The sequence below is a fragment of the Ranitomeya variabilis genome, chromosome 3 (assembly GCF_051348905.1).
Source record: "Ranitomeya variabilis isolate aRanVar5 chromosome 3, aRanVar5.hap1, whole genome shotgun sequence".
Classification (NCBI taxonomy): domain Eukaryota; kingdom Metazoa; phylum Chordata; class Amphibia; order Anura; family Dendrobatidae; genus Ranitomeya; species Ranitomeya variabilis.
The window spans coordinates 282,160,076-282,187,252 of NC_135234.1; the positions used below are offsets into that span (position 1 = coordinate 282,160,076).

Sequence of the window (27,177 nt, forward strand, 5' to 3'; positions counted from 1 at the left end):
ATGTCTTCGACAAGAAGGAGGCTGAGGGTCTACCTCCAAACCGACCCTATGATTGTCCCATAGATCTCGTGCCTGGGGCTATCCCGCCTAGGGGTAGAATCTACCCTCTCTCTCCTATTGAGACGCAAGCTATGTCAGAATATATTCAAGAAAATCTTGCTAAGGGATTCATTCGCAAGTCTTCTTCTCCTGCCGGAGCAGGCTTCTTTTTCGTGAAGAAGAAAGATGTCTCACTTCATCCCTGCATTGATTATAGAGGCCTAAACAACATCACGTTGAAGAACAATTACCCACTGCCACTCATTGCGGAACTCTTCGATCGTCTCAGAGGAGCGCAAATTTTTACCAAACTGGATCTGCGTGGCGCATACAATCTGGTTCGAATTCGTGCTGGAGATGAGTGGAAGACCGCCTTCAAAACTCGCGACGGTCACTATGAGTATTTGGTTATGCCATTTGGCCTCTGCAACACTCCGGCAGTTTTCCAGGAATTTGTGAACGATGTATTTCGGGATCTACTCTACTCCAGTGTCGTGGTTTATCTTGATGACATTCTCATCTTCTCTCCGGATCTTTCCACTCATAGATGAGATGTCCGCCGTGTTCTGCAACGACTAAGGGAGAATCATCTGTTTGCAAAGATTGAGAAATGCGTCTTCGAGCAATCCTCTCTGCCCTTCCTTGGATACATTGTCTCGAAGTCAGGTCTGGAGATGGATCCCGAGAAGGTTTCTGCTGTCCTTGACTGGCCTCGTCCTCTTGGAATAAAAGCAATCCAACGTTTTCTTGGCTTTGCCAACTACTATAGACAATTTATTCCTCATTTCTCTTCGATTGCTAAGCCTATTTCTGCCCTTGTTCGCAAGGGAGTCAACTCCAATCTTTGGACCTCTGAGGCTGAAGAGGCCTTTCAGTCGCTTAAGCAAAGGTTCGCTGCAGCTCCTATGCTTCACCGTCCTGATGCGAATAGACCGTTTGTCCTTGAAGTTTACATGTCATCTGTCGGAGTAGGAGCAGTTCTCTTGCAAAGATCCTCTTCCGGACATTTAGTTACCTGTGGTTATTTCTCCAAAGCCTTTTCTGCTCCAGAACGGAACTACTCCATTGGAGATAAAGAACTATTGGCTATCAAGTTAGCCTTAAGGTACCGTCACACTCAGCGACGCCGATCGCTGCAGCGTCGCTGTTTAGGTCGCTGTAGAGATGTCAAACAGCAGTTCCACAATGATGCAGGAGCGATCCTGTGCTGTAGCGGTGACGCACTTATCGTTCTCACAGGTCGTTAGCTCCATGTTTAATATTGCTGATATTTTTGCTTTTGCTGTCTCAATAGGAGAGAGAGGGTAGATTCTACCCCTAGGCGGGATAGCCCCAGGCACGAGATCTATGGGACAATCATAGGGTCGGTTTGGAGGTAGACCCTCAGCCTCCTTCTTGTCGAAGACATCTGAGAAAGAACTGTAAACATAGGGTAAAGCAGAGAAGGAAGAAGAAGAAGAAGAAGAAGAAACACGACGATACATGCCGATCTGATGACGAAATAAAGTTCTGGACTTCTAGCTCCGACCAGCGATATCACAGCATGATCCTGATCGCTGCTGCGTGTCAAACACAACGAGATCGCTAACCAGGACGCTGAAACGTCATGGATCGTTGTCGTTCTCGTTGTAAAGTTGCTGAGTGTGAAGGTACCTTCAGAGGAGTGGTGCTATCTCCTTGACGGAGCTGTTCATCCGTTCACCATTTACACAGACCACAAGAATTTGGCCTACGTTCAGTCTGCTCAGAGACTTAATCCTCTCCTCTCACTATATTAAGCTTAAAATTCCCTCTTACAAACTGGGTCCTCGCTATATTGGTCCTTTTCCTTTCTTAAGTCGCATAAATGATGTTTCCTACAAATTGAAGCTACCTGCCTCCTTACGTATTCCCAGTGCTTTCCATGTATCTCTTCTCAAACCCGCGGTGTTCAATCGTTTTCACTCTTCTACCTCTCACTCTCCTCAACTCAGAACTTCTGATGGTATCTTTAATGTTAAAGATATCCTTGCCAAAAAGGTTGTTGGGGCAAAACCTATTTTTTGATTGATTGGGAGGGATTTGGTCCTGAGGAGAGGTCCTGGGAGCCCCGTGAGAACATCAATGCTCCTCTTATCATGAAAAGATTTCTCTCTAACATTAAAAAGAGGGGGACTAAGGAGGGGGGTACTGTTACGTCCGCACATACTTACCTGCCTTCTCTTATCCCTCGGCGCACTCACGACTCTGTCCCTCACCGCTCTGCTTCTTCCTTTGCTGGGTCGTGGCGTTTGGTTCCTTTGCGCATGCGCGGTCTCATCTCCTGCGCCGCTGAGCCTTCTGGGAGTGTTATGATCCTAGTGGCAAGGATCGCAGGTCGGACTAGCTAAGTAACTGAACAGACTACTAGCTCTGGGGAAGTGGTAACTAGATTGACCGCAACCTGATCCTATCCGCAAACAACTATAGGCAGCCGTGGAACGTTACCTAAAAATCCTAGACGTCTCGTCACGGCCTGAGAAACTGACTATTCCTGGAGGGAAAGTAAGTCCTCACTTGCCTCAGTGGAATGACCCCAAAGATATAGAATAGCCCCCCACAAATATTAACGGTGAGTTAAGGGGAAAGCACAAATGCAGAGATGAAATCAGATTTAGCAAATGAGGCCCGCTAATACTAGATAGCAGAAAGTAGGAAGGAAACTGTGCGGTCAATAAAAAACCCTATTCAAAATATCCACGCAGAGATTGCTCGAGCCCCCGCACCAACTAACGGTGCGGGGGAAGCAACTCCGTACCCCAGAGCTTACCAGCAAAAAGAAATCACATGTTAGCAAGCTGGACTAGACTCATCATACACAGAAATCATATTGCAGGCAGAGGAGCAAAAAATATTCAAACAGAACTTAGCTTATCCTGAAGAGGCAGAAAACGAGATAATCAGGAGTAATCAGAATAGCACTGAATACATTGACAGCCGGCAACAAGTGGAAGTGAAGCAGAGCTAAATAGGAGCCTCCCTGGTGAATAACGAGGCAGCTGATCCAGCAGACCCGCAGGATAATAAACCAAACCACCAGGGGGAGCCAAAAAACCAAAGTCACACAATACCATCTGTGACCACAAGAGGGAGCCTGAAAACGGAGTTCACAACATGGGAGGTCGTGACCCGATGGTCCCGCCCCAACATGGCGACGCCCATCGGGTATTTCTTCCCAGCGTCTTCCCAGGTAAGACGCCTTTGCTTTGTAGGTTCTCTGTCTTTTTTCAGCGTTCCTATGCCCTAGGTTCCCTAGTCTCTGTATTATTCCCTACGCTTGTTACTCTGTGTCTCCGCTGTGTCTGCCCTTTGTTCCTGCCGTGTCTGCTCTGCGTTCCAGCTTTGTCCACCCAGTGTTCCTGCCGTGCCGGTCCCGTGTTCCTGTCCTCAGAGTGTTCCCGTTTTATCTGCCCATTCCCAGTCCTGTGCCAGTTTTTTGTTTTTCATCTTCTCCTGTTTTTAGTCCGGTTCTTCAGTTCTTTCCCTTTTGTTTCTTTTTCAGCCTCGTGGTTTCCCGTGTCTCTCTCCAGTGTCTCCTGGTGTATATATCTCCCCTAGTCTGCTCCAGTTCCCTTATGCCTGGTTTCTCTCTCTCTTTTTGGTCGTCCCTTTGGCTCTAGCTGTTGTGTCTCCATTCCCCCTTGGACCTGCTCCTAATGCTCCCTGTATAGGGGGTGGTTCCATCTGGTCCGCTCGTCCCCGGGGGCTCTAGAGTCACGACCCAGAGGGTCCACTCTTGGATTCTTCTCCGAATCCTTACAGTGGCCAATTATTATCCAAGTTCTGTGTCTGTCGTTATTTGGTGTGGGGTTATTCGGCAACAAATACCTGAATGTCAAGGTATAAAAGGGATGTATTTCCTCTAGGGATCGACTAATAGCAATGTCATGTGGCTTGGTGATATACGACAAACTAATAGAACTGACGTATATCCACTTTGTGACAATTTGATACACCCTTTTTTTGGGGGGAGACTGCACCGCAACTCAGGCCCAGTGTATAACACAACACAATGTAAGTGGCAGAACGTGGCTGGCTGATATACGACAAACTAACAGAATTGACGTATATCCACTTTGTGACAATTTGAATCTCCCTTTTCTTGGGGGGAGACTGCACCACAACTCAGGCCCACTGTATAACACAACACAATGTAAGGGGCAGAACGTGGCTGGCTGATATACGACAAACTAACAGAACTGACGTATATCCACTTTGTGACAATTTGATACACCCTTTTTTTGGGGGGGAAACTGCACCGCAACTCAGGCCCAGTGTATAACACAACACAATGTAAGTGTCAGAACGTGGCTGGCTGATATACGACAAACTATCAGAACTGACGTATATCCACTTAGTGACAATTTGAATCTCCCTTTTTTTGGGGGGAGACAGCACTAGTGTTGAGCGATACCGTCCGATACTTGAAAGTATCGGTATCGGAAAGTATCGGCCGATACCGGCAAAGTATCGGATCCAATCCGATACCGATACCCGATACCAATACAAGTCAATGGGACTCATGTATCGGACGGTATCCCTGATGGTTCCCAGGGTCTGAAGGAGAGGAAACTCTCCTTCAGGCCCTGGGAACCATATTAATGTGTAAAAGAAAGAATTAAAATAAAAAATATTGCTATACTCACCTCTCCGACGCAGCCTGGACCTCAGCGAGGGAACCGGCAGTGTTGTTTGTTTAAAATTCGCGCTTTTACTTGGTTACGTGAAGTCCCGGCTTGTGATTGGTCAGGGCGGCCATGTTGCCGGGACGCGGACCAATCACAGCAAGCCGTGACGAAATTACGTCACGGCTTGCTGTGATTGGTCCGCGTCCCGGCAACATGGCCGCCATTAACCAATCACAAGCCGTGACGTCACGGGAGGCTGGACACGCGCGCTTTTTAAAAAGCGCGCGTGTCCAGCCTCCAGTGACGTCCCGGCTTATGATTGGTCACGGCGCCATGTTGCCGGGACGCGGACCAATCACAGCAAGCCGTGACAAAATTACGTCACGGCTTGCTGTGATTGGTCCGCGTCCCGGCAACATGGCCGCCATTAACCAATCACAAGCCGTGACGTCACGGGAGGCTGGACACGCGCGCTTTTTAAAATGGGCGCGTGTCCAGCCTCCCGTGACGTCCCGGCTTGTGATTGGTTGCGCCGCGGTCAACCAATCACAAGCTGGGAGGCTGGACACGCGCGCATTTTAAAATTTTAAAATGGGCGCGTGTCCAGCCTCCCGGCTTGTGATTGGTTGATCGCGGCGCAACCAATCACAAGCCGGGACGTCACGGGAGGCTGGACACGCGCCCATTTTAAAATGCGCGCGTGTCCAGCCTCCCGTGACGTCACGGCTTGTGATTGGTTGCGTCTCCCATGTGACTGCGACGCAACCAATCACAAAGCCGGGACGTAATTTTAAAATCCTTAAGGACCTGAAATTACGTCACGGCTTGCTGTGATTGGTTGTGTCGCCCATGTGACTGCGACGCAACCAATCACAACGCCGGAACGTAATTTTAAAATCCTGAAGGACCTGAAATTACGTCACGGCTTGCTGTGATTGGTTGCGTCCCGGTCACATGGGCGGCACGCAACCAATCACAAGCCGGGACTCACGTAAAGGAAAGAAAAGCGCGAATTTTAAACAAAGAACGCTGCCGCTTCCCTCGGTAAGGTGCAGGCTGCGTCGGAGAGGTGAGTATAGCAATATTTTTTATTTTAATTCTCTCTTTTACACATTTTTACATTAATGTTGTTTCGATACCGATACCCGATATCACAAAAATATCGGATCTCGGTATCGGAATTCCGATACAGCAAGTATCGGCCGATACCCGATACTTGCAGTATCGGAATGCTCAACACTAGACAGCACCACAACTCAGGCCCAGTGTGTAACACAACACAATGTAAGAGGCAGAAAGTGGCTGGAAGATATCTGAAAAAATCCAAGGACTGTAGTACAATTTCAATCTCCTTACAATGATCTCAGGACAAGTATGGCAGCAACAAAAAGGACTGCTGCACACAAAAGTGTGGACAAATAAACAAGATAACTGCAGAAAGGAGCAATGGGATTTTTGCTTTTAAAAAAGCAGTTGGTTTGCACAGCAGCGTGCAAACAGCAATGCAGCTATCAGGGAGCCTTATAAGGCAGCCTAATAAGCTACAGAGCTGATGCACAAAAAAATAGCCTCCACTGTCCCTGCAAAAAAGGTGGTGTTGGACAGTGGAAATCGCTACAGCACAAGCAGTTTGGGGGTTAATCTTCCCTCCCTAACTATATCCCTTCTTCTGACGAAGCTGCAGCAATCTCTCCCTATGCTAAGATCGGCAGAAGTAAGATGGCGGTCACCGTGCACGCCCTTTTATATACCCTGTGACGCCGCAGAAAGCAAGCCAATCACTGTCATGCCCTTCTCTAAGATGGTGGGGACCGAAACCTATGTCATCACACTGCCCACACTCTGCATCCTCCTTCATTGGCTGAGAAATGTCACTGAACGGGTCATATGAAACGCGACTTTGGAGCGAAGATCGCTGACCGCATGGCCGATCCCACACTAGGATCGGGTCGGGTTTCATGAAACCCAACTTTGCCAAAAGTCGGCGATTTTTGAATTTGTCCGATCCGTTTCGCTCAACCCTAGTGATGATTTCAACTCCATAGGTGTTTTCCAGAAACATGCAGCAGTGGATGTTGCTGAGTGGAAATTGTAAACTGCCATTGTAGTGACCAGCACGCTGCAGTGACCAATACATTATGCCTAGCTTGTGCTTCTGGAGGCATGCACCCGTAAGTTAGGCGGGCTTTCATCGCTACAGAAATGCCAAGCATGTGGGTGCTAAATGTTGTTTAGGCACACTAGGGCTCAGAAGGGAGGGGGCATTTGGATTTTGGAGGGAAGAATTTGCTGATCGCACTGCAGCAAGGATGGTATGGCTTCCCACAGGTGAAGCTGGGTCCCCAGGGCTGTAATAGGCAAAGATGGTGTTGTGCCAGAAAGAATCAGAGGATACAAGATTGCAATCTCTTTACCTGTTTACTTGTGGTGAAAAGCCACAGTCCATCGTACCGGTAACAGGTGATGGTGAGGTCCAGGCAGCCTGGAAACAATTAGTGATCCCCTTAGCCAGGTGGGATTAGGAGCCTTCCTTGCTGCGCTGTTAGGTGCATCCCTTGCTGTCAATGGCTTCTCACGAGGTCCTCTCTCTTTGTGTCCTAGGACAGTACCCGCATGGCAGGCAGCACGAGCCTTTTTACATGTGTCTGTATTTACTGTGACTCCGGGCTCTGGGTGCTTCAGCGTGGAGGGAGCCCAGTCGCAGCTCCCCTCCAGCTCCTCACTTCTCCTGTGCTCCTTTCTCCTATACATGCTCTACAGACTGAACTCTGTCCTCCCCCAAGCCAGAACATATGTAGGGGAGTTCCCCTGAAACCGGGTCTAGAGCTCTTCCTTCTGGCCTGGAGTCAGAACGTGTCAGATTCTCCTCGTTTCCAGGCATGGCAGCACCCTCCCTGAGAGGAAGGCAACATGACTCTGGTACCCAGACTCCTGGGGTGCCACATTCCCCCAGTACTTCCAGACTGGGAAAAGAAACAAAAACAATAACAGGTTGGATTACGCAAACATTTTTCAAAATTCATTTCAACAGGTAAAACAGGTACAAAACTTTTTCTTCCCGTTATGGGAGGTTCTTTTTTTGAACGTTACATGACAGTATTTACAAAAGTACAAACATTTTAGTACCAAGGTGTCCTTGTGCACCAACTATAATGATGTGGGGGACCCGTTCTAAGCCCCCAACGTAGGTGTTGGGTGGACTGCAAGGTGTAAATATCTAGACCACTCTTTGGCCACGCCAAAGATATATCTGGTCTTTTGAGGCAAACAGGGTTCTACTTACGCTGCCAGGGCGTGGTAAAACCAATAGATGCACCTTAGGAGGTGCCAACTATTTACAAGGAAAGATTTTAGGTAATTCACCGTCCATTACCTTGCTGCCATTTTAAACCTTCAATAAGCATAAACAACTATTTTTAAATCAGGTAACAACGATTATTGACATCTTGTGTCTTATTCTCTGTAACGGGCTGATATCTGACCTCTGGTACTATGGGTAGATCTACGCAGTACAGGGATTGATAGTGACCTAACAAGATTCACTATTCTTGCTACCACTGGTGTAGTGCACTCTCTTATGGCTATGCTAATGGTGACTCTACATAGCACAGATATTCCTGATTTTATACGAGTAGTTCTGCTTACTGTGGGCATGACAGATTCACCGATAGCAGGGGGTGGATTTTCCTGCTCCACTGCTGGTGTGACATCTGCTGCTTGAGCCCGCTGGTGTAAAATCTCTTCTGGTTCAGATTGATTTCGAGTCACTTCTCTTTCTGGTATTTCCATCTGGAGAAAGGTCAAAACAGGCACCGCTATGGCTTGATTTACTTGAGTCTATGACTGGGGAAAATCTCCAATAAAGGCGAATAAGCCTCCTTACCTTGACAAGCCAGAGCTGGTATGCCACTCTCCACAAGGAGGAACATTACCCCTTAGACCCCAGTCCAGAGCCTCTCACCTGGCCAAATCAGTTCTCATGCTTCGCACTGACGAGGGCCAACAGCCCAAAACACCATGTCTGCGAACTGAGATACTGATTTGGCTTTTATCCTAAGTCATATTGCACGACTCGTTAAAGGGTTGATTGTGACTTGTAGGATCACTTCTTCCAACAGGTGGCGCTATAGAGTTTAAGTCCTATTTTTCTCTGAAGAGGCAATTTGCACAATAAAGGTATAGATTCACTTTTCCTCCTCTTCTGTGTGTGAGGGCTATCTTGGTCTTTCTCTTTGCCTTTCAGTTGGTCAGGGCATACCTTAAGATGATCTCTTGATACCGCAGTCGAGGTTTCTCCTTCATCTTTGCTTATGAGACACACCTTGGTGTTATCAAAGTTTGACTGTAAGATGGTGTATGGTTCTGCCTCCCACTGATCATCGAGTTTGTGCATTCTTCTTTTCTTCTTTAGAACTTGTTTACCTGGTGATAAGGGAACTGCAGGGGTGCAATTATAGTGATTATGTTTTTTTTCCTGCTTCTGTCTTGATTGGGACAGACTTCTTTCCACGCATTCTTGTACTTGGCGGTATTTCTGCTGCAGCTCCGTATCCCATTCTACATCAGGTGATGTTGTTTCTGGTGGTAGGACTCCCATATCAAGGTCAACAGATAATTTGCTAGGTCTTCCTCTCATTAGGTAGGCTGGAGTGAGTAGGTGGAATTCACCGGGATATGATTGTAGAGATCTACCAAGTCTGGCATCTTCTCTGGCCACAGGTTTCTCTCTTCCAAGGGCAAGGTCTTCAGTATCTCAATTACCACCTGGTTCATCTTCTCACACATGGCATTTGTCTGTGGGTGGTATGGCATTGTTCTGATCTTCTTGCATCCATACAGGTTACATAACTCCTGGAACACTTTGCTTCAAAGGCTGGGCCTTGATCAGTGAGTACCTTTTCAGGGTAAGCATTGGAACACCTTGGCTGCCGTCTTTGCTGTTTGGTCCTTAACAGGCACAACTACCAGGAATCTTGAGTAATGGTCCACTATGGTCAAAGCATAGACATAGCCGGAAAGGCTTGGGGTTAGCTTCACATGATCCAAAGCTACCAGTTCAAATGGCTGTTTGGTGACTATGGGCTATAGGGGAGCCCTCTGGCTGTCAGTCCTTTCTGCGCAGGTTGCATGGGCCACACTCTAGGCACCACGTTTCAATGGCTCTTCTCATGCCAGTCCAGTAGAACCTCCCATAAAGCAGGACCTCCATCTTCCATCCAAAGTGTCCTGCTCTATTGTGGTATGCTTCCAAGACCATTGGTGCATCTTGTCTCGGGACTACCACCTGCCAGACCAGCTCATGAGTGTGTGGGTTGATATTCCTCCAATACAGCTTTCCTTCATACAGTAGATAAACAATTTGCCCTTCTCCTTCCACAACTGTTGAGTCTCTTGTGGAGCATCTGGACCAGGGTATGAATCAGATTGGGTTAACAGTTCTTTTACCAGATGGACTGCTGGGTTGCTATCCTGCGTCTCTGCCCATCCATGGTGGGGCAATGGGTTCAGCATGGCTTCTCACCTGTCATTGCGCTTGTTCTTCACATAATGGGGGTACTGGGTTGCCTCGGGCAGTGGAAGACTGGTAACTCAATCTCTTCAAGTGATTCTGGATCTTCTCCCACTTCTTATAAATGGGGCATCCTGGACAGCGCATCGGCATATGCGTTCTTGTGCCCCGCATGGCACTTGGACAACCGGGCTATCCATCGCTGCTCCAATGCACCTAGTTTTGCCATCTCCAGGTGAGTCAGTGGATTGTTGTCCATGAAAACAGTGAACTTTGCTGATGCCAGGTAGTACTTGAATCACTTTTTTACCAACCAGACTATGGCGAGGAACTCCAGCTTAAAGGAACTGTAGTTGTTGGGGTTCCTTTCGGTGGGACGAAGCTTCCTGCTGGCATAGGCAATCACCCTTTCTCTGCCTTTCTGCACCTGGGACAATATTGTTCCCAATCCCACATTGCTGGCGTCTGTGTAGAGTACAAATGGTTGGTCATAGTCAGGGTAGGCCAGTACCTCATCTCTCATGAGAGCCAACTTCAACCGAGTGAAGGATCCTTCTAAGCCTATCGTTCCATTCAAATGTAGGACACTTGTTCTTGGTTTTATTGGATTGGCCTACTAACAGGTCTTGCAAGGGTGTGGCTATCTCAGTGAAATCCTTGATGAATCTTCGGTAGTAGCCTACCAACCCGAGGAACTGCCGTACTTCAAGAATGTTGCTGGGTTTCGGCCAGACCCTGATCAGGGTGACTTTGTCAGGGTTTGGTGCCACAACTTCGGCGCTTACCACATGGCCCAGGTACTGCACTTTGTGCTTCAACAGGTGGCTCTTGGACGTCTTTACTTTCAGGCCAAAGTTAGGCAGAGCTTCAAACACCTCGGCCAGGTGCTTCAAGTGGTCTTCATAGGTCTTGCAGAAAATGATGATATCATTCAGGTACAACAATAATAATAATAATCATTTTATTTATATAACGCCAACATATTCCGCAGTGCTTTACAATTATAGAGGGGATTTGTACAGACAATAAACATTACAGCATAACAATAATCACAGTTCAAAACAGATACCAAGAGGAGTGAGGGCCCTGCTTGCAAGCTTACAAGCTATGAGGAAAAAGGGGAGACACGAGAGGTGGATGGTAACAATTGCTTTCGTTGTTCAGTCCAGCCATAGTGTAAATATTGGGTGTTCATGTAAAGCTGCATGAATCAGTTAACAGCCTAAGTATGTAACAATACCGACACAGAGGGCTATTAAATGCATAAAGTGTATGAGAACATGATGCAAGGAACCTGATTATGGTTTAAGTTTTTTTTTAATGGGCCACCCAGGGATAGTTAGATTAATGCAGTGAGGTGGTTGGCCAGTCTGAACAAATGCATTTTAGGGCTCACTTAAAACTGTGGGGATTGGAGATTAATCGCATTAACCTGGGTAGTGCATTCCAAAGAATTGGCGCAGCACGTGAAAAGTCTTGGAGACGGGAGTTGGAGGTTCTGATTATTGAGGATGTTAACCTCTGGTCATTAGCAGAACGGAGGGCATGGGTAGGGTGGTAGACTGAGACCAGGGAGGAGATGTAGGGTGGTGCTGAGCCATTTTAATGCTTTGTGGATGAGGGTAATAAGTTTGTACTGGATTCTGGAGTGGATGGGTAACCAGTGTAATGACTGGCACAAGGTAGAGGCATCGGTGTAACGAATGGATGAGGAATATGATCCTGGCTGCAGCATTCAGGACAGATTGGAGAGGGGAGAGTTTGGTAAGGGGAAGGTCGATTAGTAGAAAGTTACAATAGACCAGACGAGAATGAATAAGATAAACAGTAAGAGTTTTTGCAGAGTCAAAAGTAAGAAAAGGTCGAATTCTTGAAATGTTTTGGAGATGCAGATAAGAAGAGCGAGCCAGTGATCAGATGTGGGGTGAATGATAGCTCATAATCAAGTATGACCTCAAGGCAGTGGGCATGTTGCTTGGGAGTAATGGTGGAACCACACACGGAGATGGCAATGTCAGGCAAAGGTAGGTTAGTAGAGGGAGAGAACACGAGGAGTTCAGTTTTTGACAGGTTCAGTTTCAGATAGAGGGAGGACATGATGTTAGAGACAGCAGTAAGACAATCTCTGGTGTTTTCTAAAAAAGCAGGTGTGATATCAGGAGTAGTGTTGAGCGATACCGTCCGATACTTGAAAGTATCGGTATCGGAAAGTATCGGCCGATACCGGCAAAGTATCGGATCTAATCCGATACCGATACCCGATACCAATACAAGTCAATGGGACTCAAGTATCGGACGGTATCCCTGATGGTTCCCAGGGTCTGAAGGAGAGGAAACTCTCCTTCAGGCCCTGGGATCCATATTAATGCGTAAAATAAAGAATTAAAATAAAAAATATTGCTATACTCACCTCTCCGACGCAGCCTGGACCTCACCGAGGGAACCGGCAGCGTTCTTTGCTTAAAATGCGCGCGTTTACTTCCTTCCGTGACGTCACGGCTTGTGATTGGTCGCGTGCCGCCCATGTGGCCGTGACGCGACCAATCACAGCAAGCCGTGACGTAATTTTCAGGTCCTCAATGCCTAATTCTAGGCATTCAGGATTTTAAAATTACGTTCCGGCTTGTGATTGGTCGCATCGCGGTCACATGGGCGACGCGACCAATCACAAGCCGTGACATCACGGGAGGCAGGAAACGCGCGCATTTTAAAATTACGTCACGGCTTGTGATTGGTTGCGTGCCGCCCATGTGACCGCGACGCGACCAATCACAGCAAGCCGTGACATAATTTCAGGTCCTGTATGCCTAATTCTGCATTCAGGACCTGAAATTATGTCACGCCTTGCTGTGATTGGTCGCGTCACGGCGACATGGGCGGCACGCAACCAATCACAAGCCGTGACGTAATTTTAAAATGCGCGCGTTTCCTGCTTCCCGTGACGTCACGGCTTGTGATTGGTCGCGTCGCCCATGTGACCGCGACACGACCAATCACAAGCCGGAACGTAATTTTAAAATCCTGAATGCCTAGAATTAGGCATTGAGGACCTGAAAATTACGTCACGGCTTGCTGTGATTGGTCGCGTCGCGGCCACATGGGCGGCACGCGACCAATCACAAGCCGTGACGTCACGGAAGGAAGTAAACGCGCGCATTTTAAGCAAAGAACGCTGCCGGTTCCCTCGGTGAGGTCCAGGCTGCATCGGAGAGGTGAGTATAGCAATATTTTTTATTTTAATTCTTTATTTTACACATTAATGTTGTTTCGATACCGATACCCGATACCACAAAAGTATCGGATCTCGGTATCGGAATTCCGATACCCGCAAGTATCGGCCGATACCCGATACTTGCGGTATCGGAATGCTCAACACTAATCAGGAGAAGTGTATAATTGGGTGTCATCTGCATAGAGATGGTACTGGAAACCAAATCTACTGATTGTCTGTCCAAATGGGGCGGTATAAATAGAGAAGAGGGGGAAGCTAGAACTGATCTTTGAGGAATCCCAACAGTAAGGGGAGGGTGAGAGGAAGAGGAACCAGCAAAGAATACAGTGAAGGAGAGGTCAGATAGGAGGAGAACCAGGAGAAAACGGTGTCCTTGAGGCCGATAGAGCGGAGCATAGTGAGGAGGTGCTGAAGATCCACAGTATCGTATGCTACGAAGAGATCCAAGAGAATTAGCATGGAGGACTGACCGTTAGATTTAGCTGTTAGTAGATCATTAGAGACTTTAGTGAGGGCAGTTTCAGTAGATTGTAGAGAGCGGAAGCCAGATTGAAGAGGGTTGAGAAGAGAGTTATCTGAGATATAGTGGATAAAATGGGAGTGGACAAGGCATTCAAGGAGTTTAGAGATGAAGGAAAGATTAGAGACAGGTCTATAATTAGCGGCACAGTTTTGGTTGAGGGATTTTTTTTAAGTAATGGATGTATGATGGCATTCTTAAATGAGACAGTGGGGAAAGGGACAGGAGGAGATGTGATGGAATGGGGTCACTGGTGCAAGTGTTCGGGCAAGAAGATGCGAGGAGCCTGATTACTTCTTCTGCAACTGTTTCAAAGTCAGAGAATGAACTAGATGCAATGGGGGAGTGAGGACAGTGCATGCTATGAAGGGATTGGGAGATAATTTCCTGTCGGATGTGGTCAATTTTTTCTTTGAAGTAATTGGCCAGATCGTCAGCACGGAGATCCGTGGTTGGGGCCTGCACTTTTGGGTTTAGTAGGGAATGAAAGTGTCAAAGAGACGTTTAGGGTTATTGGACAGTTAGGTGATAAGGGTGTTAAAATAGGTTTGTTTGGAGAGGTGAAAGGGAAGAGTTGTATGTTTTAAGCATGAACTTACAATAGATGAAATCTTCGAGTAGATTAGATTTTCTCCACAGGCGTTCGGTGCTCGGTTGTCGCCGTCTGTGCCGAGTCGTTCTATTTATAGGAAGTGCAATTTCATCCAGGGCACTTTGCAGGGTGTCATTGTAGTGCTTCAGTACAGAATCAGGACATTTAATGGAGGAGATAGGGGCCAATGAGAACTACAAGTTCTTCATAAGTTTCTGAGTGTTAATGGCCTGTATGTTTCTATAAGTGTGGAAAGTGGGGGTGACCTGAGCGGCATGGCAGTGTCACAGGAGACCTAGGCAGGAAAGAGCTAATAACCCGGGCCCCTGCGATTTCCCTCAGACTAGGGAAACCCTGACTGACCCTCTCTCAGAGTTTACACTAACGGTGTGCATGTCTGAGCCTCCACCCTCGCCCTATCTCCTGTTTCAACCCTAGGCTGAAACCACAACCCACCACCCAGTGAAGAGTCCACAATCCAATACCCTCAGTTAGCACAGACAAGGATAATGGAAAAATAAGCACCACGCCGCAGTCACTCAGGAATACACTATAAATGCAAAGGGCAAAACAAATACAAATATAGGAAGGAGCAAATAAGACAAAGGGAAATACACCACCAGCAACGATACTCCAACTACTAGCTCACCACTCCAGACCGAGATAACCACGCACAAGACAGAAGCTATAATCGGCGATGCCCAATGTTCAGGAGAACTATTTAAAGCCAGTGGGCATGGCCCAGCTTCCAATCCGAGCAGCAGGTAAATTAACCCCGGACCATCTAGATAAAACCTAGCCGACGCCAATGAGCGCATAGTGGTCAAAAGCGGAATTACCGCTGTCTGTCGAACGACCTGGTCTGAACAGCATCCAACATGACAGTACCCCGCCTTCTACGAGGGACCCCAGGGCCCTCACGGCTTATAGGACCTGGCTTGTCCGGATGGCAGCGGTGAAAAAACCTGACCAGCTGATCCACATGAACGTCCGAGGCTGGTACCCAGGACCTCTCCTCAGGCCCATAACCACGCCAGTGTACCAAGTACTGTAAAGTGCGGCGCACTACATGAGAGTCAACCACCTTGGAGACTTCAAATTCCAAATTACCATCCACCAAGACTGGAGGTGGCATAGGCGCCGCGTCCACGGAACCCACCACCTTCTTTAAAAGTGCCCTGTGGAACACGTTGTGTATCTTATACACCGTAGGAAGCTCCAATCGGTACGCTATTGGGTTAATGACGGCGGTGACCCTAAATGGACCAATAAACCGTGGACCCAATTTAAGGGATGGTATCTTGAGTCTTACTGTATATTTTTTGTGGATAACCACACCCAGTCATCCACACTCAGGTCCAAACCTGGCACACGCCTACTGTCAGCCACACGTTTGTACCTGGCACCCACACTCAACAGGCGCTGTTTAAATCTCCTCCAAACTGATGACAATTGTGCTTCTAACTGGTCTTCCTCCGGGACGCCGGAAGAGCCCCCCTGACTCAAAGTACAAAATTGAGGATGAAGCCCATAAACACAAAAAAACAGAGACTCCCCAGATGACTCCTGGCGGTGATTATTGATGGCAGACTCAGCCAAAGGAAGGAACGTCGACCACTCCTCCTGGTTATCCGAAACAAAGCAGCATAAGTACTGTTCCAAATTTTGGTTCATACGCTCGGTCTGACCATTTGACTGAGGATGAAATGCCAAAGAATGAGACAACTTGATCCCCAGCCGTGAGCAAAATGCTTTCCAAAATTTTGCCACAAACTGAGACACCCTATCAGAAATGATGTCAGATGGAACCCCATGAAGTCTGACCACTTCCTGCACAAATATCTGAGCCAGAGTCTTAGCGTTAGGCAACGAAGGCAAAGACACAAAGTGCGACATTTTTGAGAACCGATCAACAATCACCAAGATGACCGTGTTCCCAGCTGAGGAGGGCAAGTCAGTGATAAAATCCATGGAGATTTCCGTCCATGGCTTACTAGGTACCTCGAGAGGAAGTAGTGTGCCAACAGGACAGGAGCGGGTCTTAGTCCTAGCGCACGTGGTGCAAGCCGACACGTATGAGACCACGTCCTGTCGGATCTTCGGCCACCAAAACTTGACGTGACACCAACTCCAAGGTACCCCTAAACCCTGGATGGCCAGCCAGGACAGCATCATGATGCTCCGCCAAAACCTTTAAGCGGAGATGAAGCGGTACAAACGTTTTGTTGACGGGAAGCTCAGATGGTACCTCCTCCTGAGCCTCGGCAATCTCAGCCTCAACCTTGGTAGTGAGAGCCGAAACCACAACACCCTTTTGGAGGATGGGTACTGGATCTTCCCGAGGCTCTCCCCCCAGAAAACACCTGGACAAAGCATCCGCCTTAGTGTTTTTAGAACCAGGTCTGTAAGTGACAACAAAGTTGAACCGCGTGAAAAACAATGCCCAGCGAGCCTGCCTGGGGGACAGACGCTTGGCAGACTCCAAATAAAGCAAATTCTTATAGTCGGTAATAACCGTAACTAGGGTAAGTCAGGGATCGACCGAAACATGAAACCCAATGCAAGTCAATGGGGAAGCATAGTCGGCAGTGAGTGGAGGCCAGGAAAACACCTACAGTGCCCATTTTAATACCAAAAACATCCATTCTTGTTTCTGAAGCTTGTCAATCTTAATTAACTTTATAATAATTGTTGGGCATTGGAAATTGGGGGTCATTTGGCAAAAGTTGTGGGGGGTAGGGCTGGTTCAAGGTTTTAGTGGGCTCAGGAAATGTGGACTATGTCACGGTGGTGGAGCAGTGAGAGGTCAGTATTTCAACTTTGCAAGTGCTGTGATCCTGAGCAAGCAGGGAGGCCCACTCGTTCACATTGGCACTGGCACAGGGCCCCTCAAAGTACGGCGGTGTGTTTGCACGGCGGGGGCACCTCCCACCGGCAGCGACACTTTTGCGTACTCTGAGGGGCTCTGTGCCTGTGACGTCGCCAACGAGTATGCCCCCTACCTGTTGAAGAAACCTGCACTTTCATCTGCACCTTCCTCTTTGTCCCTGTGTAAGGTGGTATAGTATGCGGGAAGGGGAACCTGACTTTCAGCAGGGTCAGATTGTGGCTGTGTAGCGTGCAAGGGGAATGTAGTGGTCTGGGTCAAAGTACCACAAAACTCATCTAGCACTGGCTGGGCAATGGGCAGGATGAGGAGGAAACACTGATATAGGCCCAAATAATAAAGTGGGTAAAATGCAGTTCAAAATTGGTAACAGGACTAACCAGGTGGCATTGCTTAGTTCAGTGGAGTAGAAAACCCAGGAGCGGCAGACACCATTAGTGGGGCCGAACCACACTAGTAGGCCCTATGCAGTTTAATATTACAAATGAAGGCCGAAAGCCTGAAGATTAAAGGTCAGAAAAATAACACAGGACAACACCAAGGTGCAGCACACACCGTTACTAGGCCCAACTAAAGTAGTAGGCCAACTGCAGTTTAATTATTTAAAATGTAAGCCGAAAGCCTGAACATTGAAGGTCGGGACAACAAAACAGGAGAAAACCCAGTAGCGTCAGACACCGTTTTAAGGGCCCAACCACACATTTTAAAAACAACTACTTAACGAGAGCCTTAAGATTGAAGCTCAGCTTTATACAGTGGAGGACAACACCATGGAGCGGCACACACCGTTAGTAGGCCCCAACCACCAATTTTTACCAACAAATACTTAATGAGAGCCAGAAGGTTGAAGCTCAGACAAGGAAACCTGGAGGAGAACACCCAGGAGGAGGAGAACACCCAGGAGGAGGAGAACACCCAGGAGCGGCAGACACCATTAGTAGGCCCCAACCACCAATATTTACCAACAAATACTTAATGAGAGCCAGAAGGTTGAAGCTCAGCTTTATACAGTGGAGGACAACACCAGGGAGCGGCACACACCGTTAGTAGGCCCCAACCACCAATTTTTACCAACAAATACTTAATGAGAGCCAGAAGGTTGAAGCTCAGCTTTATACAGTGGAGGACAACACCAGGGAGCGGCAGACACCGTTAGTAGGCCCCAACCACCAATTTTTACCAACAAATACTTAATGAGAGCCAGAAGATTGAAGCTCAGCTTTATACAGTGGAGGACAACACCAGGGAGTGCCAACACCGTTAGTAGGCCCCAACCACCAATTTTTACCAACAAATACTTAATGAGAGCCAGAAGGTTGAAGCTCAGACAAGGAAACCTGGAGGAGAACACCCAGGAGGAGGAGAACACCCAGGAGGAGGAGAACACCCAAGAGCGGCAGACACCGTTAGTAGGCCCCAACCACCAATTTTTACCAACAAACACTTAATGAAAGCCAGAAGGTTGAAGCTCAGCTTTATACAGTGGAGACACCGAATGTATCAACTTCACACAAGGCTAATAATAGATAAATTCAATTTTATTAAATAACACAAAACACATACCAGTAATTACAATGAGGGTATACTCCTAAAACACAGGAACAAGGGGGGCTAGCCAAGCAGAAACTTCCAACATGATAGTATCATGAATCAGATTATAACCAAATCATAAAGCTAATCATTGTGCCAGTGATCATATGTTGATACATAAGTAACATAGTGCAAAAAGTACATATACAAGATATAACGGTATAGTTACCAAAGGAAGCGCTGCTGGATGCCCACCAACTCCCGACGCGCGTTTCGCACTGAAATGCTTCGTCCCCCGGACGAAGCCCAAATGCAGTTTCCTATTTTTTAAAAAAGCCCAAAAACCTGAATTGAGGACAATTTGAATTAGGGACTGCAGACAGACTTAGTAGGCTGTCCCCTGTGGACCATGCATCCACCACATTAACCCATTGCGCCATAATGGACACGTAACCTTCCGTGGCCATGCCTACAGGTCCATGCGTCTGTTGTCAGGTGCACCTTTGTACTCACAGATTGCCAGAGTGAATGGACAATGCGGTCTTTTACGGTGGAGGGTTGTGATGGCTTTTCTCGCAAAAGAAGTGTCAACTGGGTAGCTTGTAGCGTGGTACAGCGTAGTCCATCATGGTTTTATTAATATTAAATAAAATAAAAAAATAGGCTCTATGCACTTTAAAATAGGTTACATGTGTACACAGGCAGCATTGGTGTGGTCAGTGGAGGAGGATTGCAAAGAGGGACCGCAGACAGGCTTACTAGGCCTAAAATAAATAAAAATAGGCTCAAGGCACTTAGAGTTATCTCGCAGGGGTACACAGGCAGCATTGGTGTGGTCAGTGGAGGAGGATTGCAAGGAGGGACCGCAGACAGGTTTACTAGGCCTAAAATAAATAAAAATAGGCTCAAGGCACTTAGAGTTATCTCGCAGGGGTACACAGGCAGCATTGGTGTGGTCAGTGGAGGAGGATTGCAAGGAGGGACCGCAGACAGGCTTACTAGGCCTAAAATAAATAAAAATAGGCTCTATGCAGTTTTAAATAGGTTACATGGGTACACAGGCAGCATTGGTGTGGTCAGTGGAGGAGGATTGCAAGGAGGGACCGCAGACAGGCTTACTAGGCCTAAAATAAATAAAAATAGGCTCAAGGCACTTAGAGTTATCTCACAGGGGTACACAGGCAGCATTGGTGTGGTCAGTGGAGGAGGATTGCAAGGAGGGAACGCAGACAGGCTTACTAAGCCTAAAATAAATAAAAATAGGCTCTATGCAGTTTTAAATAGGTTACATGGGTACACAGGCAGCATTGGTGTGGTCAGTGGAGGAGGATTGCAAGGAGGGACCGCAGACAGGCTTACTAGGCCTAAAATAAATAAAAATAGGCTCAAGGCACTTAGAGTTATCTCGCAGGGGTACACAGGCAGCATTGGTGTGGTCAGTGGAGGAGGATTGCAAGGAGGGACCGCAAACAGGTTTACTAGGCCTAAAATAAATAAAAATAGGCTCAAGGCACTTAGAGTTATCTCGCAGGGGTACACAGGCAGCATTGGTGTGGTCAGTGGAGGAGGATTGCAAGGAGGGACCGCAGACAGGCTTACTAGGCCTAAAATAAATAAAAATAGGCTCTATGCAGTTTTAAATAGGTTACATGGGTACACAGGCAGCATTGGTGTGGTCAGTGGAGGAGGATTGCAAGGAGGGACCGCAGACAGGCTTACTAGGCTTAAAATAAATAAAAATAGGCTCAAGGCACTTAGAGTTATCTCGCAGGGATACACAGGCAGCATTGGTGTGGTCAGTGGAGGAGGATTGCAAGGAGGGACCGCAGACAGGCTTACTAAGCCTAAAATAAATAAAAATAGGCTCTATGCAGTTTTAAATAGGTTACATGGGTACACAGGCAGCATTGGTGTGGTCAGTGGAGGAGGATTGCAAGGAGGGACCGCAGACAGGCTTACTAGGCCTAAAATAAATAAAAATAGGCTCAAGGCACTTAGAGTTATCTCGCAGGGGAACACAGGCAGCATTGGTGTGGTCAGTGGAGGAGGATTGTAAGGATGGACCGCAGACAGGCTTACTAGGCCTAAAATAAATAAAAATAGGCTCAAGGCACTTAGAGTTATCTCGCAGGGGTACACAGGCAGCATTGGTGTGGTCAGTGGAGGAGGATTGCAAGGAGGGACCGCAGACAGGCTTACTAAGCCTAAAATAAATAAAAATAGGCTCCATGCAGTTTTAAATAGGTTACATGGGTACACAGGCAGCATTGGTGTGGTCAGTGGAGGAGGATTGCAAGGAGGGACCGCAGACAGGTTTACTAGGCCTAAAATAAATAAAAATAGGCTCAAGGCACTTAGAGTTATCTTGCAGGGGTACACAGGCAGCATTGGTGTGGTCAGTGGAGGAGGATTGCAAGGAGGGACCGCAGACAGGCTTACTAGGCCTAAAATAAATAAAAATAGGCTCTATGCAGTTTTAAATAGGTTACATGGGTACACAGGCAGCATTGGTGTCGTCAGTGGAGGAGGATTGCAAGGAGGGACTGCAGACAGGCTTACTAGGCCTAAAATAAATAAAAATAGGCTCAAGGCACTTAGAGTTATCTCGCAGGGGTACACAGGCAGCATTGGTGTGGTCAGTGGAGGAGGATTGCAAGGAGGGACCGCAGACAGGCTTACTAGGCCTAAAATAAATAAAAATAGGCTCAAGGCACTTAGAGTTATCTCGCAGGGGTGCACAGGCAGCATTGGTGTGGTCAGTGGAGGAGGATTGCAAGGAGGGACCGCAGACAGGCTTACTAGGCCTAAAATAAATAAAAATAGGCTCTATGCAGTTTTAAATAGGTTACATGGGTACACAGGCAGCATTGGTGTGATCAGTGGAGGAGGATTGCAAGGAGGGACCGCAGACAGGCTTACTAGGCCTAAAATAATTAAAAATAGGCCCTATGCAGTTTTAAATAGGTTACATGGGTACACAGGCAGCATTGGTGTGGTCAGTGGAGGAGGATTGCAAGGAGGGACTGCAGACAGGCTTACTAGGCCTAAAATAAATAAAAATAGGCTCAAGGCACTTAGAGTTATCTCGCAGGGGTAAGCAGGCAGCATTGGTGTGGTCAGTGTAGGAGGATTGCAAGGAGGGACCGCAGACAGGCTTACTAGGCCTAAAATAAATAAAAATAGGCTCAAGGCACTTAGAGTTATCTCGCAGGGGTACACAGGCAGCATTGGTGTGGTCAGTGGAGGAGGATTGCAAGGAGGGACCGCAGACAGGCTTACTAGGCCTAAAATAAATAAAAATAGGCTCTATGCAGTTTTAAATAGGTTACATGGGTACACAGGCAGCATTGGTGTGGTCAGTGGAGGAGGATTGCAAGGAGGGACTGCAGACAGGCTTACTAGGCCTAAAATAAATAAAAATAGGCTCAAGGCACTTAGAGTTATCTCGCAGGGGTACACAGGCAGCATTGGTGTGGTCAGTGGAGGAGGATTGCAAGGAGGGACCGCAGACAGGCTTACTAGGCCTAAAATAAATAAAAATAGGCTCAAGGCACTTAGAGTTATCTCGCAGGGGTGCACAGGCAGCATTGGTGTAGTCAGTGGAGGAGGATTGCAAGGAGGGACCGCAGACAGGCTTACTAGGCCTAAAATAAATAAAAATAGGCTCTATGCAGTTTTAAATAGGTTACATGGGTACACAGGCAGCATTGGTGTGATCAGTGGAGGAGGATTGCAAGGAGGGACCGCAGACAGGCTTACTAGGCCTAAAATAAATAAAAATAGGCTCTATGCAGTTTTAAATAGGTTACATGGGTACACAGGCAGCATTGGTGTGGTCAGTGGAGGAGGATTGCAAGGAGGGACTGCAGACAGGCTTACTAGGCCTAAAATAAATAAAAATAGGAATAGGCTCAAGGCACTTAGAGTTATCTCGCAGGGGTACACAGGCAGCATTGGTGTGGTCAGTGGAGGAGGATTGCAAGGAGGGACCGCAGACAGGCTTACTAGGCCTAAAATAAATAAAAATAGGCTCTATGCATTTTTAAATAGGTTACATGGGTACACAGGCAGCATAGGTGTGATCAGTGGAGGAGGATTGCAAGGAGGGACCGCTGACAGGCTTACTAGGCCTAAAATAAATAAAAATAGGCTCAAGGCACTTAGAGTTATCTCGCAGGGGTACACAGGCAGCATTGGTGTGGTCAGTGGAGGAGGATTGCAACGAGGGACCGCAGACAGGCTTACTAGGCCTAAAATAAAAAAAATAGGCTCAAGGCACTTAGAGTTATCTTGCAGGGGTACACAGGCAGCATTGGTGTGGTCAGTGGAGGAGGATTGCAAGGAGGGACCGCAGACAGGCTTACTAGGCCTAAAATAAATAAAAATAGACTCTATGCAGTTTTAAATAGATTACATGGGTACATAGGCAGCATTGGTGTGGTCAGTGGAGGAGGATTGCAAGGAGGGACTGCAGACAGGCTTACTAGGCCTAAAATAAATAAAAATAGGCTCAAGGCACTTAGAGTTATCTCGCAGGGGTACACAGGCAGCATTGGTGTGGTCAGTGGAGGAGGATTGCAAGGAGGGACCGCAGACAGGCTTACTAGGCCTAAAATAAATAAAAATAGGCTCAAGGCACTTAGAGTTATCTTGCAGGGGTACAACGGCAGCATTGGTGTGGTCAGTGGAGGAGGATTGCAAGGAGGGACCGCAGACAGGCTTACTAGGCCTAAAATAAATAAAAATAGGCTCTATGCAGTTTTAAATAGATTACATGGGTACATAGGCAGCATTGGTGTGGTCAGTGGAGGAGGATTGTAAGGAGGGACCGCAGACTGGCTTACTAGGCCTAAAATAAATAAAAATAGGCTCAAGGCACTTAGAGTTATCTCGCAGGGGTACACAGGCAGCATTGGTGTGGTCAGTGGAGGAGGATTGCAAGGAGGGACCGCAGACAGGCTTACTAAGCCTAAAATAAATAAAAATAGGCTCTATGCAGTTTTAAATAGGTTTCATGGGTACACAGGCAGCATTGGTGTGGACAGTGGAGGAGGATTGCAAGGAGGGACCGCAGACAGGCTTACTAGGCCTAAAATAAATAAAAATAGACTCTATGCAGTTTTAAATAGATTACATGGGTACATAGGCAGCATTGGTGTGGTCAGTGAAGGAGGATTGCAAGGAGGGACTGCAGACAGGCTTACTAGGCCTAAAATAAATAAAAATAGGAATAGGCTCAAGGCACTTAGAGTTATCTCGCAGGGGTACACAGGCAGCATTGGTGTGGTCAGTGGAGGAGGATTGCAAGGAGGGACCGCAGACAGGCTTACTAGGCCTAAAATAAATAAAAATAGGCTCTATGCATTTTTAAATAGGTTACATGGGTACACAGGCAGCATTGGTGTGGTCAGTGGAGGAGGATTGCAAGGAGGGACTGCAGACAGGCTTACTAGGCCTAAAATAAATAAAAATAGGCTCAAGGCACTTAGAGTTATCTCGCAGGGGTAAGCAGGCAGCATTGGTGTGGTCAGTGTAGGAGGATTGCAAGGAGGGACCGCAGACAGGCTTACTAGGCCTAAAATAAATAAAAATAGGCTCAAGGCACTTAGAGTTATCTCGCAGGGGTACACAGGCAGCATTGGTGTGGTCAGTGGAGGAGGATTGCAAGGAGGGACCGCAGACAGGCTTACTAGGCCTAAAATAAATAAAAATAGGCTCTATGCAGTTTTAAATAGGTTACATGGGTACACAGGCAGCATTGGTGTGGTCAGTGGAGGAGGATTGCAAGGAGGGACTGCAGACAGGCTTACTAGGCCTAAAATAAATAAAAATAGGCTCAAGGCACTTAGAGTTATCTCGCAGGGGTACACAGGCAGCATTGGTGTGGTCAGTGGAGGAGGATTGCAAGGAGGGACCGCAGACAGGCTTACTAGGCCTAAAATAAATAAAAATAGGCTCAAGGCACTTAGAGTTATCTCGCAGGGGTGCACAGGCAGCATTGGTGTAGTCAGTGGAGGAGGATTGCAAGGAGGGACCGCAGACAGGCTTACTAGGCCTAAAATAAATAAAAATAGGCTCTATGCAGTTTTAAATAGGTTACATGGGTACACAGGCAGCATTGGTGTGATCAGTGGAGGAGGATTGCAAGGAGGGACCGCAGACAGGCTTACTAGGCCTAAAATAAATAAAAATAGGCTCTATGCAGTTTTAAATAGGTTACATGGGTACACAGGCAGCATTGGTGTGGTCAGTGGAGGAGGATTGCAAGGAGGGACTGCAGACAGGCTTACTAGGCCTAAAATAAATAAAAATAGGAATAGGCTCAAGGCACTTAGAGTTATCTCGCAGGGGTACACAGGCAGCATTGGTGTGGTCAGTGGAGGAGGATTGCAAGGAGGGACCGCAGACAGGCTTACTAGGCCTAAAATAAATAAAAATAGGCTCTATGCATTTTTAAATAGGTTACATGGGTACACAGGCAGCATAGGTGTGATCAGTGGAGGAGGATTGCAAGGAGGGACCGCTGACAGGCTTACTAGGCCTAAAATAAATAAAAATAGGCTCAAGGCACTTAGAGTTATCTCGCAGGGGTACACAGGCAGCATTGGTGTGGTCAGTGGAGGAGGATTGCAACGAGGGACCGCAGACAGGCTTACTAGGCCTAAAATAAAAAAAATAGGCTCAAGGCACTTAGAGTTATCTTGCAGGGGTACACAGGCAGCATTGGTGTGGTCAGTGGAGGAGGATTGCAAGGAGGGACCGCAGACAGGCTTACTAGGCCTAAAATAAATAAAAATAGACTCTATGCAGTTTTAAATAGATTACATGGGTACATAGGCAGCATTGGTGTGGTCAGTGGAGGAGGATTGCAAGGAGGGACTGCAGACAGGCTTACTAGGCCTAAAATAAATAAAAATAGGCTCAAGGCACTTAGAGTTATCTCGCAGGGGTACACAGGCAGCATTGGTGTGGTCAGTGGAGGAGGATTGCAAGGAGGGACCGCAGACAGGCTTACTAGGCCTAAAATAAATAAAAATAGGCTCAAGGCACTTAGAGTTATCTTGCAGGGGTACAACGGCAGCATTGGTGTGGTCAGTGGAGGAGGATTGCAAGGAGGGACCGCAGACAGGCTTACTAGGCCTAAAATAAATAAAAATAGGCTCTATGCAGTTTTAAATAGATTACATGGGTACATAGGCAGCATTGGTGTGGTCAGTGGAGGAGGATTGTAAGGAGGGACCGCAGACTGGCTTACTAGGCCTAAAATAAATAAAAATAGGCTCAAGGCACTTAGAGTTATCTCGCAGGGGTACACAGGCAGCATTGGTGTGGTCAGTGGAGGAGGATTGCAAGGAGGGACCGCAGACAGGCTTACTAAGCCTAAAATAAATAAAAATAGGCTCTATGCAGTTTTAAATAGGTTTCATGGGTACACAGGCAGCATTGGTGTGGACAGTGGAGGAGGATTGCAAGGAGGGACCGCAGACAGGCTTACTAGGCCTAAAATAAATAAAAATAGACTCTATGCAGTTTTAAATAGATTACATGGGTACATAGGCAGCATTGGTGTGGTCAGTGGAGGAGGATTGCAAGGAGGGACTGCAGACAGGCTTACTAGGCCTAAAATAAATAAAAATAAGCTCAAGGCACTTAGAATTATCTCGCAGGGGTACACAGGCAGCATTGATGTGGTCAGTGGAGGAGGATTGCAAGGAGGGACCGCAGACAGGCTTACTAGGCCTAAAATAAATAAAAATAGGCTCAAGGCACTTAGAGTTATCTCGCAGGGGTACAACGGCAGCATTGGTGTGGTCAGTGGAGGAGGATTGCAAGGAGGGACCGCAGACAGGCTTACTAGGCCTAAAATAAATAAAAATAGGCTCTATGCAGTTTTAAATAGATTACATGGGTACATAGGCAGCATTGGTGTGGTCAGTGGAGGAGGATTGTAAGGAGGGACCGCAGACTGGCTTACTAGGCCTAAAATAAATAAAAATAGGCTCAAGGCACTTAGAGTTATCTCGCAGGGGTACACAGGCAGCATTGGTGTGGTCAGTGGAGGAGGATTGCAAGGAGGGACCGCAGACAGGCTTACTAAGCCTAAAATAAATAAAAATAGGCTCTATGCAGTTTTAAATAGGTTTCATGGGTACACAGGCAGCATTGGTGTGGACAGTGGAGGAGGATTGCAAGGAGGGACCGCAGACAGGCTTTCTAGGCCT

General features: G+C 47.3%; 2 protein-coding genes across 4 annotated transcripts in view; both read left to right on the forward strand.

The window, feature by feature from the left end:
• C3H3orf52 (chromosome 3 C3orf52 homolog) overlaps positions 1 to 27,177 on the forward strand; it is a 410,314-nt gene that overhangs the window by 275,870 nt on the left and 107,267 nt on the right. The gene's annotated exons all lie outside the window — the stretch shown is intronic.
• On the forward strand, positions 714 to 26,911 carry LOC143817479 (uncharacterized). The gene is made up of 4 exons (XM_077298920.1): positions 714 to 1,144; positions 1,878 to 2,023; positions 23,778 to 23,964; positions 24,691 to 26,911. Exons 1-4 carry the CDS (start codon positions 714 to 716, stop codon positions 25,742 to 25,744), a joined length of 1,818 nt encoding a protein of 605 aa, XP_077155035.1. The 3' UTR covers positions 25,745 to 26,911.

Bases quoted from the DNA above. Each gene is read 5' to 3' on its own strand.
- LOC143817479 (XM_077298920.1), top strand. From the start codon at position 714: ATGGATCCCGAGAAGGTTTCTGCTGTCCTTGACTGGCCTCGTCCTCTT. The intron at 1,145-1,877 runs GTACCGTCACAC...TCCTTTCTTAAG, and splicing joins GCTATCAAGTTAGCCTTAAG to TCGCATAAATGATGTTTCCT. The intron at 23,965-24,690 runs GTTTCATGGGTA...AGTTTTAAATAG, and splicing joins CTCTATGCAGTTTTAAATAG to GTTACATGGGTACACAGGCA.